Source organism: Oncorhynchus mykiss, chromosome 26 (genome assembly GCF_057628025.1).
Source record: "Oncorhynchus mykiss isolate SJ-2025 chromosome 26, ASM5762802v1, whole genome shotgun sequence".
Lineage (NCBI taxonomy): Eukaryota > Metazoa > Chordata > Actinopteri > Salmoniformes > Salmonidae > Oncorhynchus > Oncorhynchus mykiss.
The window spans coordinates 46,328,789-46,342,317 of NC_143047.1; the positions used below are offsets into that span (position 1 = coordinate 46,328,789).

General features: G+C 44.4%; 1 protein-coding gene across 2 annotated transcripts; it reads left to right on the forward strand.

The window, feature by feature from the left end:
• Positions 1-762: 762 nt before the first annotated feature.
• idh3a (isocitrate dehydrogenase (NAD(+)) 3 catalytic subunit alpha) lies at positions 763-13,159 on the forward strand. 2 transcript variants are annotated; one of them, XM_036963208.2, is made up of 11 exons: positions 763-879; positions 1,243-1,296; positions 1,467-1,550; positions 1,709-1,823; positions 3,820-4,007; positions 8,345-8,478; positions 8,864-8,966; positions 11,214-11,278; positions 11,499-11,583; positions 11,995-12,147; positions 12,519-13,159. In XM_036963208.2, exons 1-11 carry the CDS (start codon positions 853-855, stop codon positions 12,600-12,602), a joined length of 1,092 nt encoding a protein of 363 aa, XP_036819103.1. In that variant the 5' UTR covers positions 763-852; the 3' UTR covers positions 12,603-13,159. The 2 variants fall into 2 exon arrangements, with proteins under 2 accessions (XP_036819103.1, XP_036819104.1); XM_036963209.2 differs by having other exon boundaries at positions 776-879; positions 1,243-1,278.
• The last annotated feature ends 370 nt before the right edge of the window (positions 13,160-13,529 follow it).

The following is a 13,529-nucleotide window of genomic DNA, read 5'->3' on the forward strand; positions in this document are numbered from 1 at the left end:
TGACCAGGGATGTTCTCTGTTTAGTGAGTCCTCCAGATCAGAGGCAGTAGGGATGACCAGGGATGTTCTCTGTTTAGTGAGTCCTCCAGATCAGAGGCTAGTAGGGATGACCAGGGATGTTCTCTGTTTAGTGAGTCCTCCAGATCAGAGGCAGTAGGGATGACCAGGGATGTTCTCTGTTTAGTGAGTCCTCCAGATCAGAGGCTAGTAGGGATGACCAGGGATGTTCTCTGTTTAGTGAGTCCTCCAGATCAGAGGCTAGTAGGGATGACCAGGGATGTTCTCTGTTTAGTGAGTCCTCCAGATCAGAGGCAGTAGGGATGACCAGGGATGTTCTCTGTTTAGTGAGTCCTCCAGATCAGAGGCCAGTAGGGATGACCAGGGATGTTCTCTGTTTAGTGAGTCCACCAGATCAGAGGCAGTAGGGATGACCAGGGATGTTCTCTGTTTAGTGAGTCCTCCAGATCAGAGGCAGTAGGGATGGACCAGGGATGTTCTCTTGATAAGTGTGTGAATTGGACCATTTTCCTGTCCTGGAAAAAATATAAATAGGTAAGTACAGATACCGAAAAAACGATCCAAAACTATTATTTAAAGTATTTTTACTTAAATACTTTACACCACTGCAAAGTAGACATATTATGTCGATCAAAAACAGTAATGTTCAACATGAAAGCATTTCAATAAAATAATACATCACGGATTTGTTTCACGCTGTAGTATTAAGATAAACAGACATTAGATACGGTGCTTATGGTACGTTTTTTTCACGCAGGTGGCTACGTCATCGTTTCCCACCCCGGAAGTCCCGTTAACGGCAGAGCGGGTGCAGGACCACATTAACACAGGACTATGGCTAGCAACGTGTGGAGGTCAATGGTAAGAAAATGCCGTTTGTCAGCGTAAAGATAATCGAATGTAACTTGGCCACGTATTGGATTTATGTTTGGGTGATGTAAGTTCGTGTTCGGATGACTTTGTCGGTTGTATAATGTTGTTTCCATGGGTTTTCTGTGAGGCCTTTTTACTGTGCGTGTGTCCTTGTCCTGCTACTACCGTAGCGAGCTATGCTATTAACCAACCGCTTTTTTATCCGCCTAATGCTTGACAAGTCACATTTCGTGTTTGTCAATATGTTTTCTGATTCAATCACACTCGACTAGAGATAGTGTGTGTGGATGTTGTTGTGATACGTTATCTGCGCGGTAGTAATTTAACCTTCCGTTTATTGTCCTCCTCCAGCTCTCTCACGTCGTGGGGGCGGCAAAGAGACCGACGGTATGTTTCAGAAGGGGGGTAAGTCAAGGACTGACAAATAGACAAGTCTACACCTGTTTTTTTTTATGAACTTCTCCCTCGTTGACAAAAAGTCTGAAATGATGTAATTCATGATCCAGTGTGTTTAGTGCTAATATGTAATCCCTCTAAAAACAGATTTTAAATATGGGTTTGTTTTCTCTTTACAGCTGCAAACGGTTACGTTAATTCCTGGGGATGGAATCGGTCCAGAAATATCCGTGGCGGTCATGAAGATTTTCGAGTCTGCTAAGGTATGCTGGAAAAGCTATCAAACTCTCTCACACACACACACAGCACATTGTAGGGTTAACAGCAGAACATGCCATTGGCATGGAAAGATGGATAGAACATTGAACCCCAGTCCTTCCTGTACCATTCTGTGTCCTCTCTCTCTCTTACCACCCGTTAGGTTCCCATCCAGTGGGAGGAGAGGAATGTGACCGCTATCCAGGGCCCAGGAGGTAGATGGATGATCCCTCCAGACTGTAAGGAGTCTATGGACAGGACCCTGATTGGGTTAAAAGGTAGGTAGCAGTTACAGAGATCCTATGGTAATCTATGGTAGTAGCTACCTGCATGGTCATGGACATGGTGTACTGAAGTCAGCTGGAATAAAGAATGTCATGCAGGTGACATCATAGGGGATAGTATGCAGGGCTCATAGGGGATAGTATGCAGGGCTCATAGGGGATAGTATGCAGGGTTCATAAGGGATAGTATGCAGGGGATAGTATGCAGGGTTCATAGGGGATAGTATGCAGGGGTTCATAGGGGGTAGTATGCAGGGTTCATAGGGGGTAGTATGCAGGGTTCATAAGGGATAGTATGCAGGGGATAGTATGCAGGGTTCATAGGGGATAGTATGCAGGGGTTCATAGGGGGTAGTATGCAGGGTTCATAGGGGGTAGTATGCAGGGTTCATAAGGGATAGTATGCAGGGGTTCATAGGGGATAGTATGTAGGGGATGGTATGCAGGGTTTATAGGGGATGGTATGTAGGGGGTAGTATGTAGGGGATAGTATGCAGGGGTTCATAGGGGGTAGTATGCAGGGGATAGTATGCAGGGGTTCATAGGGGGTAGTGTGCAGGGGATAGTATGCAGGGGTTCATAGGGGATAGTATGCAGGGGTTCATAAGGGATAGTATGCAGGGGATAGTATGCAGGGGTTCATAGGGGGTAGTGTGCAGGGGTTCATAAGGGATGGTATGCAGGGTTTATAGGGGATGGTATGTAGGGGGTAGTATGCAGGGTTAATAGGGGATAGTATGCAGGGAGTAGTATGCAGGGGGTAGTATGTAGGGGATAGTATGCAGGGTTAATAGGGGGTAGTGTGCAGGGGTTCATAAGGGATGGCATGCAGGGGATAGTATGCAGGGGTTCATAGGGGGTAGTGTGCAGGGGTTCATAAGGGATGGTATGCAGGGTTTATAGGGGATGGTATGTAGGGGATAGTATGCAGGGTTAATAGGGGGTAGTGTGCAGGGGTTCATAAGGGATGGTATGCAGGGGATAGTATGCAGGGGTTCATAGGGGGTAGTGTGCAGGGGTTCATAAGGGATGGTATGCAGGGTTTATAGGGAATGGTGTGGAAGCCCGTCTAGAGGTCAGGTGACTGGTGTGGAAGCCCGTCTAGAGGACTGGTGTGGAAGCCCGTCTAGAGGACTGGTGTGGAAGCCCGTCTAGAGGTCAACATGTCTATGCTCCAGTACATCCCCGTATTCAGGAGACGCAAACAGAAAACGTTTTGCGTTGGAATATTGGGGAAAGTATTTTTTTCTACCTGTACATAGTCTTTCCTTGTTTGTCTGTTTATTTCCATTTGGTTCCTAATGAACAGTAAACTGGTGTTTAAAGGCCCAGTGCTGTCAAAAATTAGACTTTTCTGTGTTTCTATATATATATATTTCCACACGGAGGTTGGACCAATACTGTGGTGTTTTGAACATGAGGATAATGCCCTTTTGGTGTAAGAGCTGTTTTAAAAGACCACCTGCAATGTTGTGATGGGATGGAGTTTAGTCTGCCTGGTGATGTTATGATGGGATGGAGTTTAGTCTGCCTGGTGATGTTATGATGGGATGGAGTTTAGTCTGCCTGGTGACATCACCTGAAATGTTATGATGGGATGGAGTTTAGTCTGCCTGGTGACATCACCTGAAATGTTATGATGGGATGGAGTTTAGTCTGCCTGGTGACATCACCTGAAATGTTATGATGGGATGGAGTTTAGTCTGCCTGGTGATGTTATGATGGGATGGTGTTTAGTCTGCCTGGTGATGTTATGATGGGATGGAGTTTAGTCTGCCTGGTGACCTCTGCCAATAACAGCTAGTTTTAAGTTTTCCCCTCACCACTCAGACCAATCAGACAGTCCTGAGAAATTGCTCTTTGCGAAGAAGCTATTTTGGTTACCTTTTAAATGATCACAAGAAGGTGTTCCGTTGTTATCCAGAAATGATTTGATATTGAGAGAAAAAAAGGTCTGCGTTGGTCTTTTAACCTCCCCCTCTGTGTGTAGGCCCCCTGAAGACCCCCATCGCAGCCGGCCACCCCTCCATGAACCTGCTCCTCAGGAAGACCTTTGACCTGTACGCCAACGTGCGGCCCTGCGTGTCCATCGAGGGCTACAAGACCCCCTACACCGACGTGGACCTGGTCACCATCAGAGAGAACACTGAGGGAGAGTACAGCGGAATCGAGCACATAGTAAGTCGCTATGGTTACCACGGTCACGTTCAGTAGGAGAGAAATGGGACAAAGTTGTGAGTGAAACCAGTTTTTTATTTTTTTCCAAATGTGTGGATTTCAAACTGAATCTGTAAAATGCCTACAGCTAACACTGACTACAGAGGAATAGACCAGGGAGCAGTAACTACAGCTAACACTGACTACAGAGGACTAGACCAGGGAGCAGTAGCTACAGCTAACACTGACTACAGAGGAATAGACCAGGGAGCCGTAGCTACAGCTAACACTAACTACAGAGGAATAGACCAGGGAGCAGTAGCTACAGCTAACACTGACTACAGAGGAATAGACCAGGGAGCAGTAGCTACAGCTAACACTGACTACAGAGGAATAGACCAGGGAGCAGTAGCTACAGCTAACACTGACTACAGAGGAATAGACCAGGGAGCAGTAGCTACAGCTAACACTGACTACAGAGGACTAGACCAGGGAGCAGTAGCTACAGCTAACACTGACTACAGAGGAATAGACCAGGGAGCAGTAGCTACAGCTAACACTGACTACAGAGGAATAGACCGGGGAGCAGTAACTACAGCTAACACTGACTACAGAGGAATAGACCAGGGAGCAGTAGCTACAGCTAACACTGACTACAGAGGACTAGACCAGGGAGCAGTAGCTACAGCTAACACTGACTACAGAGGAATAGACCAGGGAGCAGTAGCTACAGCTAACACTGACTACAGAGGAATAGACCAGGGAGCAGTAGCTACAGCTAACACTGACTACAGAGGAATAGACCAGGGAGCAGTAGCTACAGCTAACACTGACTACAGAGGAATAGACCAGGGAGCAGTAGCTACAGCTAACACTGACTACAGAGGAATAGACCAGGGAGCAGTAGCTACAGCTAACACTGACTACAGAGGAATAGACCGGGGAGCAGTAACTACAGCTAACACTGACTACAGAGGAATAGACCAGGGAGCAGTAGCTACAGCTAACACTGACTACAGAGGAATAGACCAGGGAGCAGTAGCTACAGCTAACACTGACTACAGAGGAATAGACCAGGGAGCAGTAGCTACCTCGAATGTTTGTTCAGGAGAATAATTTTAATTGGCTGATCCCTCCTACTGACCAGAGGGGAACGCTACAAAACAGAATCAATGAGTTAGCCAGCTAAAAATAACCAGAAATAACAATGGATTTTTTTGTTGTGGAGGGGGGGGGGTTTAAAGAAAGCTAAACTTGTGTGTTTTCGGTTGTCGAATCATTTAGTACATTTCAAACTTTATCTTTCTAAATAAAAAATAATTGTCAAGTTAGCTAGCGAACTCCTTGATTCTGAGTTGTAGTCAACCCCTCTGGGGGGAGGGAATAGTCTTACAACATTAACATGCAGGGATGTGTTCATCCGGTATGAAATGGAGGTGAAACAAGAGGTCCTACCTGAACATGTCCCAAGAAGAATGTTCAGGTGATTCTTTTTTATTTTTTTAATGACTACGTTGTGCCCCACTGAACATGACCCAGTGTTTCAATACTGGAGTGGGTTCTTCATTAGGGCATCTGGTGTAGTTTTTGTAGCAAATGTCAGTACTAAAATGGTTGCGAATGGTTTGTTGGTTTGACGGTGACTGAGAAGTTGACTGTGATGTGGTCCGTCGTTTTCAGCTCTTGATAAGCAGCTGTTTTCAAGGCTGAGAGCTGAAGCAGTCCGTATTTTCACTGTGGTGTTGTGTGGAATGCGTGTCATTAGTTATTGAAACTGTTTTATCTGGGTTGGACAGATAACATCACAGGTGATTGGTTATTCTCCAGGTGTTCCTTAGGTAAGCCAGAGGAACAGTAGCTTCACTAACCAGACCACCACCTCAGTCTCTAACCCTAACGTGCCCTAATGTACACTCCCGATCAAAAGTTTGGGGTCACTTAGAAATGTTCTTGTTTTTGAAAGAAAAGCTTATTTTTTTTTGTCCATTTAAAATAACATTAAATTGATCAGAAATACAGTGTAGACATTGTTAATGTTGTAAATGACTATTGTAGCTGGAAACGGCAGATAAAAAAAATAAAAGGAATATCTACATAGGCGTACAGAGGCCCATTAACAGCAACCATCACTCCTGTGTTCCAATGGCACGTTGTGTTACCTAATACAAGTGGATCATTTTAAAAGGATAATTGATAATTAGAAGGAAAAAAAAATGTGATTATGTTAGCACAGCTGGAAACTGTTGTCCTGATTTTAAAGAAGCAATAAAACTGGCCTTTAGACTGCTTGAGTATTTGGAGCATCAGCATTTGTTGGTTCGATTACAGGCTCAAAATGGCCAGAAACAAAACTTTCTTCTGGAATTTTCTCTTCTTGTTCTGAGAAATTAAGGCTATTCCATGTGAGAAATTGTCAAGAAAGTGAAGATCTCATACACCGCTGTGTACTACTCCCTTCACAGAACAGCGCAAACTGGCTCTAACCAGAATAGAAAGAGGAGTGGGAAGCCCTGTTCCACAACTGAGCAAGAGGCCAAGTAGATTTGTGTTTAGTTTGAGATAGAGACGCCTCACAAGTCCTCAACTGGCAGCTTCATTAAATAGTACCCGCAAAACACCAGTCTCAACGTCAACAGTGAAGAGGCGACTCCGGGATGCTGGCCTTCTAGGCAGAGTTGCAAAGAAAAATCCATATCTCAGACTGGCCAATAAAAATAAGATTAAGATGGGAAAAATAACTTAGACACTGGACAGAGGAAGATTGGAAAAAAAGTGTTATGAACAGACAAATCTAAGTTTGAGGTGTTCGGCTCACAATGGAAAGATGCTGGAGGAGTGAACCATCTGTGAAGCATGGTGGAGGCAATGTGATGGTCTGGGGGTGCTTTGGTGGTGGTCAAGTGGGAGGTTTGTACAGGCTAAAAGGGATCCTGAAGAAGGAAGGCTATCACTCCATTTTGCAACGCCATGCCATACCCTGTGGACGGCGCTTCATTGGAGCCAGTTTCCTCCTACAACAGGACAATGACCCAAAGCACAACTCCAAACTATGTAAGAACTATTTAGGGAAGAAGCAGTCAGCTGGTATTCTGTCTATAATGGAGTGGCCAGCACAGTCACCGGATCTCAACCCTATTGAGCTGTTGTGGGAGCATCTTGACCGTATCGTACGTAAGAAGTGCCCATCAAGCCAATCCAACTTGTGGGAGGAGCTTCAGGAAGCATGGGGTGAAATCTCTTCAGATTACCTCAACAGATTGACAACGAGAACGCCAAAGATCTGCAAAGGCTGTAAATGCTGAACATGGAGGATTCTTTGACAAAAGCAACGTTTGAAGGACACTATTATTATTATTATTATTATTTCAATGAAAAATCATTATTTATAACCTTGTCAACTTGACTATATTTCCACATTTTTGTAACTCATTTCATTTTTATTTTGAATGTATGTATTTATTTAACCTTTTATTTAACGAGGCAAGTCAGTTAAAAACAAATAGTTATTTTCAATGAAGGCCTAGGAACAGTGGGTTAACTGCCTTGTTCAGGGGCAGAATGACAGATTTTTTGACCTTGTCAGCTCGGGAATTCGATCTTGCAATCTTTCGGTTACTAGTCCAACGCTCTAACCACTAGACTACCTGCCGACCCATCAATAATGTTTTTATGGAAAACAAGGACATTTCTAAGAGACCCCACACGTTTGAACGGGTAGTGTATGTTCATCAACTTCTCTCTCCAGTTCTCCTTCTTTGTTCACTTAGTTTTTTTTTCCAACTAAAAGGTTTTATATGTTATTCCTACATATCTGCTGTCTTAATTTGATCACTCTGTCGCATAATGTTTTGCAGGTACTGCTAACTTGTAGTGTATTCAATGTTTAAAAACATTTCCAATTTCAGACTTGATTTGCCCAAATAAAAAAATGTATATACCCTTAGAAAAAATTTACATTTTAAAATAATAATCCACATAATCATTTCCTGTTGCTGCAGGATTACTTTCCTGCTGGGGGAAACTGGTCAAATTAAGATGGCACATCTGGAATTTCTTGATGTCACTTCCTTTACGGTGAAATCCTATTGTGTGTAGTTGTCACCTCAGGCTGAGAGTACTTCTAGTTCTTCCACTCACGGTGATGTTATGAATACCTTTTCATACGTCTTCTCTTCCGGTTTCATTGTTCCAGTTCAATTGTTTTTTTAAAAAGTAGCTCAGTTGTCTTTCCCAGTTGTTACCGTCCCTCCAAAACCATTTTGACCAAAGTAGGACATTTAGATATTGTATTCTGTATGATTTAATTAAGTCCTCTATTGTTTGATTTAGGCTCAGGTGATTGTCTTCTTCTCTTGTAGATCGTTGATGGCGTAGTTCAGAGCATCAAACTCATCACGGAAGACGCCAGTCGACGTATCGCCGAGTACGCCTTCGAGTACGCCAGAAACAACCAAAGGAACAGCGTCACGGCCGTTCACAAAGCCAACATCATGTAAGTCGCTCCAGAATCAAACGGACGGTGGAATCTTACAAATTGTACTTTTTACATTTTTTATTGTGCCGTTGTGGATCATAAAATAAAATAAAAATGAGATGCAAATATCGACTAAATGTATCACCATGGGTCAATTACAAGTCGAAACAGAATAAGATATTGACTGTTAAGTACAACATATTTAACAGATGTTATCGCAGGTGCTGGGAAATGCTTATTTGTTCCAACAGCGCGGTAACACCTAGCAGCACAAAAACGATACGCACACATATTAAAAAATATATTAAAGAAATAAATAAAATATCAGAACTAGCACATCGAATGGCACCAATATTCAGGCATTAAACTTATTAACGTACCCGGTGTGTTTTGATGTGACCAGGAGGATGTCGGATGGGCTGTTCCTGAGGAAATGCAGAGAGGTGGCTGAGAACTTCAAGGACGTCAAGTTTACTGAGATGTACCTGGACACCGTGTGTCTCAACGTATGTGCCCTCCTTTACACTATCCTTCCTACGTGACGCTGTTTTGATGCATATGTCTAAAGCCTGATTTTACAACTACCGCGTCAATCGAAAGGCCGCTCCCGTCTGCGTGTTTCCGCGCACCTCCCTTTGAAAGGGGACCTTGCGGATGCAGAGATTTGACCATGCCGACGGGAGTGGAAGTTCGATATTGCATCATTCCGTTGGCGCAGACCTAGCAGATGACCCGGAAGCAGAAGGTAGAAATTAGACTTAATCAGGTTCTCATGTTGGAGATGGAAACATGGGGCGTAATCGGGTTCTCTTGTTGGAGATGGAAACGGGGCGTAATCGGGTTCTCTTGTTGGAGATGGAAACGGGGCGTAATCGGGTTCTCTTGTTGGAGATGGAAACGTGGGGCGTAATCGGGTTCTCTGGTTGGAGATGGAAACGTGGGGCTTAATCGGGTTCTCTTGTTGGAGATGGAAACGTGGGGCGTAATCGGGTTCTCTTGTTGGAGATGGAAACGTGGGGCTTAATCGGGTTCTCTTGTTGGAGATGGAAACATGGGGCGTAATCGGGTTCTCTGGTTGGAGATGGAAACATGGGGCGTAATCGGGTTCTCTGGTTGGAGATGGAAACGTGGGGCGTAATCGGGTTCTCTTGTTGGAGATGGAAACATGGGGCGTAATCGGGTTCTCTGGTTGGAGATGGAAACATGGGGCGTAATCGGGTTCTCTGGTTGGAGATGGAAACGTGGGGCGTAATCGGGTTCTCTGGTTGGAGATGGAAACGTGGGGCGTAATCGGGTTCTCTGGTTGGAGATGGAAACGTGGGGCGTAATCGGGTTCTCTTGTTAGAGATGGATTCATGGGGCTTAATCGGGTTCTCTGGTTGGAGATGGAAACGTGGGGCGTAATCGGGTTCTCTGGTTGGAGATGGAAACGTGGGGCTTAATCGGGTTCTCTGGTTGGAGATGGAAACGTGGGGCGTAATCGGGTTCTCTGGTTGGAGATGGATTCATGGGGCTTAATCGGGTTCTCTGGTTGGAGATGGAAACATGGGGCTTAATCGGGTTCTCTTGTTGGAGATGGAAACGTGGGGCTTAATCGGGTTCTCTGGTTGGAGATGGAAACATGGGGCGTAATCGGGTTCTCTTGTTGGAGATGGATTCATGGGGCTTAATCGGGTTCTCTGGTTGGAGATGGAAACGTGGGGCGTAATCGGGTTCTCTGGTTGGAGATGGAAACGTGGGGCTTAATCGGGTTCTCTGGTTGGAGATGGAAACGTGGGGCTTAATCGGGTTCTCTTGTTGGAGATGGAAACGGGGCTTAATCGGGTTCTCTGGTTGGAGATGGCAACGTGGGGCTTAATCTGGTTCTCTTGTTGGAGATGGAAACATGGGGCTTAATCGGGTTCTCTTGTTGGAGATGGAAACGGGACTTAATCGGATTCTCTTGTTGGAGATGGAAACGGGACTTAATCGGATTCTCTTGTTGGGGATGGAAACGGGGCTTAATCTGGTTCTCTTGTTGGGGATGGAAACGGGGCTTAATCGGGTTTTATTGTTGGGGATGGAAACGGGGCTTAATCGGGTTTTATTGTTGGGGATGGAAACGGGGCTTAATCTGGTTCTCTTGTTGGGGATGGAAACGGGGCTTAATCTGGTTCTCTTGTTGGGGATGGAAACGGGGCTTAATCGGGTTTTATTGTTGGGGATGGAAACGGGGCTTAATCTGGTTCTCTTGTTGGGGATGGAAACGGGGCTTAATCGGGTTTTATTGTTGGGGATGGAAACGGGGCTTAATCGGGTTTTATTGTTGGGGATGGAAACGGGGCTTAATCGGGTTCTCTTGTTGGAGATGGAAACGGGGCTTAATCTGGTTCTCTTGTTGGAGATGGAAACGGGGCTTAATCTGGTTCTCTTGTTGGGGATGGAAACGGGGCTTAATCTGGTTCTCTTGTTGGGGATGGAAACGGGGCTTAATCTGGTTTTATTGTTGGGGATGGAAACGGGGCTTAATCTGGTTCTCTGGTTGGGGATGGAAACGGGGCTTAATCTGGTTCTCTTTCTTGATGGAAACGGGGCGTAATCGGGTTTTATTGTTGGGGATGGAAACGGGGCTTAATCTGGTTCTCTTGTTGGGGATGGAAACGGGGCTTAATCTGGTTCTCTTTCTTGATGGAAACGGGGCGTAATCGGGTTCTCTTGTTGGAGCGGAAGATGGAAACGGGGCTTAATCAGGGTTGTCATGGTGAATGTTTCAGATGGTGCAAGACCCCACCCAGTTTGACGTCCTGGTGATGCCCAACCTGTATGGTGACATTCTCAGGTCAGTTACTATTTACTATTTGCATGTATCTATATTAATTCATCGCTATTGAATGCAATTTGTTTTAAGCTATTAATTCAAACATTAAATAGCTTAGCAGAGTTTGGTCTTATTGGGCCTAATACTGTCTTTCATGTGTTGCGCTAATGTGACTAGATGATTCTGCTAACTAAAGGCTGAGGCTGCTACTACAGATAGAGGCGTGTGTCATGTATTGCAGTGATCTGTGTGCTGGACTTATTGGTGGTCTGGGAGTCACTCCCAGTGGAAACATTGGTGCCAATGGAGTCGCCATTTTTGAATCGGTTTGTCTCGCTCTTTACTTGGCTGTTTTTATAATATGTTTAGCTACTCGTGTCTCAACTGTTTTGATAAAACGCAAGGCTTCTTGTCCTGTAAAGTCTATTGTGCAATAGATAATAACTAAACATGTTTGTGTTTTGTTGACTTCCCACCCTTTTCAACAAAACCATTTTTAATACGAGACGTCATATTTCAATAAGTTGTCCATTTCTAATGGATGTGCGGAAGCTTGTTCCAGTGTTGAGAGTAGTAGACCTTTTAAACCAAATCAAATGTATTTATATAGCCCTTCGTACATCAGCTGATATCTCAAAGTGCTGTACAGAAACCCAGCCTAAAACACCAAACAGCAAGCAATGCAGGTGTAGAAGCACGGTTTTAACATTGTCCCCTCTACCCCCTGTGGTATCTAGGTCCATGGGACGGCCCCCGACATAGCCGGTCTGGACATGGCCAACCCTACGGCTCTGCTGCTCAGTGCTGTGATGATGCTGCGTCACATGGGCATGCACGACTACGGCAAGAAGATCGAGACCGCCTGTTTCGACACCATCAGAGACAAGAAGGTGGCTTTAAAAAAAATTAAAACATTATTACCCCCAATAGTGACTATTGTGGCTCTTGCATATCGGTGCCGGGAATACATTTGGAAAGTGGAGGTGCCCCGGCTGGGGGGGGAGAAGTAGTGGTACTTCCTTGTTCTTGGAGGACCGCTCAGTCTGCTCTTCTTCTTCTCTGATGCCAGATTTATATGGTGGATGTCTGGCTAGTTGGTTTACAATATGTTGTCTCCCCTGGACACCACACCTCCTTCCGGTTGCCAATGCTCGTATAGATTTTTTTTCTTCTGTAGATCGAACATAACAGATTTTTGTTCAGTTGGTCATTGTATGCAAAAAAAATGAATTAATTGGGCTGTTTTTCTATCCTCTCCCAGGTGTTGACTGGGGACCTTGGTGGGAAGTCGAAGTGCTCAGAGTTTACAGAGGAGATCTGCCGTAGAGTGCGAGACATGGACTGAAAACGACGACTGTTGATTTTCTGAAGACTTCATAATAATTCAGCCGCTGCTTTGAACTCCTAAAGACTCTGGGGGGCGTTCCAGGTTGTCAGTACCGCAGTTACGATGCAGCTGCATATCTTAGATTACTATATTATTATATTGATGTAGGTTCCTGAGAATGGACAATTCTCCAGGTTTTCTAGAAATAGAAATTAAATAATTTGTGCAGTGTGACTGAAATAAATCACCACCTGGAACGCGCCCTACATCGATGGGTATTCACTCTTAAGGTGTATTTAAGCACAATTTTACTCACGTGATCATTTCATGGGGCAAACTTCCCCAAAGTTATACTTGCCTCTATACTACGTGGCACTCCACCTGTGTTGTCCGGCAGTGGTTCTGATCGTTGCTAGTTTTATTTTTTTTAATGGTTAATGTAATGCTAACAGCTTCAATGTATTCTATTTATTGTTACCAGTCGGGTTCCTGTGCATGAATGGATTGTATTGTACCAGCGTGTCATGTCTCTCTTTTCTGTTTCGAGATCCATACATAAAAACTTGATTACATGACTTTAAAGCCTGCTGTCTCATTCTTCCTGTTAACAGGTACAGTGTATTGTTGTTGCAATAGTTGGATTCATTTTAACCGGGATTGGATTACTTATTCTCATTCTCTCAGCCATTTGTGTTTATGGCAGGGTAACTTCGACCTACATAATATCGTCAAACATTTGTCAGCTGATTTCAGTCTGCGTCCTCATTGTTACAGTATTACTACCAATCTGGCAACCCAGATGAGAGGATGCTTCCGGTTGTCGCTCGTCGCCACATACAAAATAGGCTTTTATAAAAAAAAAAATGAGAACAAAAAGTAGCTGTTGGTCTTTTAATTTAGGGTTAAGTATAAGGTTTGTAGTGTGGGTTATGTTTAAAATCAGAT

Bases quoted from the DNA above. Each gene is read 5' to 3' on its own strand.
- idh3a (XM_036963208.2), top strand. From the start codon at position 853: ATGGCTAGCAACGTGTGGAGGTCAATG. The intron at 1,297-1,466 runs GTAAGTCAAGGA...TTCTCTTTACAG, and splicing joins CGGTATGTTTCAGAAGGGGG to CTGCAAACGGTTACGTTAAT. The intron at 8,479-8,863 runs GTAAGTCGCTCC...TGATGTGACCAG, and splicing joins GTTCACAAAGCCAACATCAT to GAGGATGTCGGATGGGCTGT.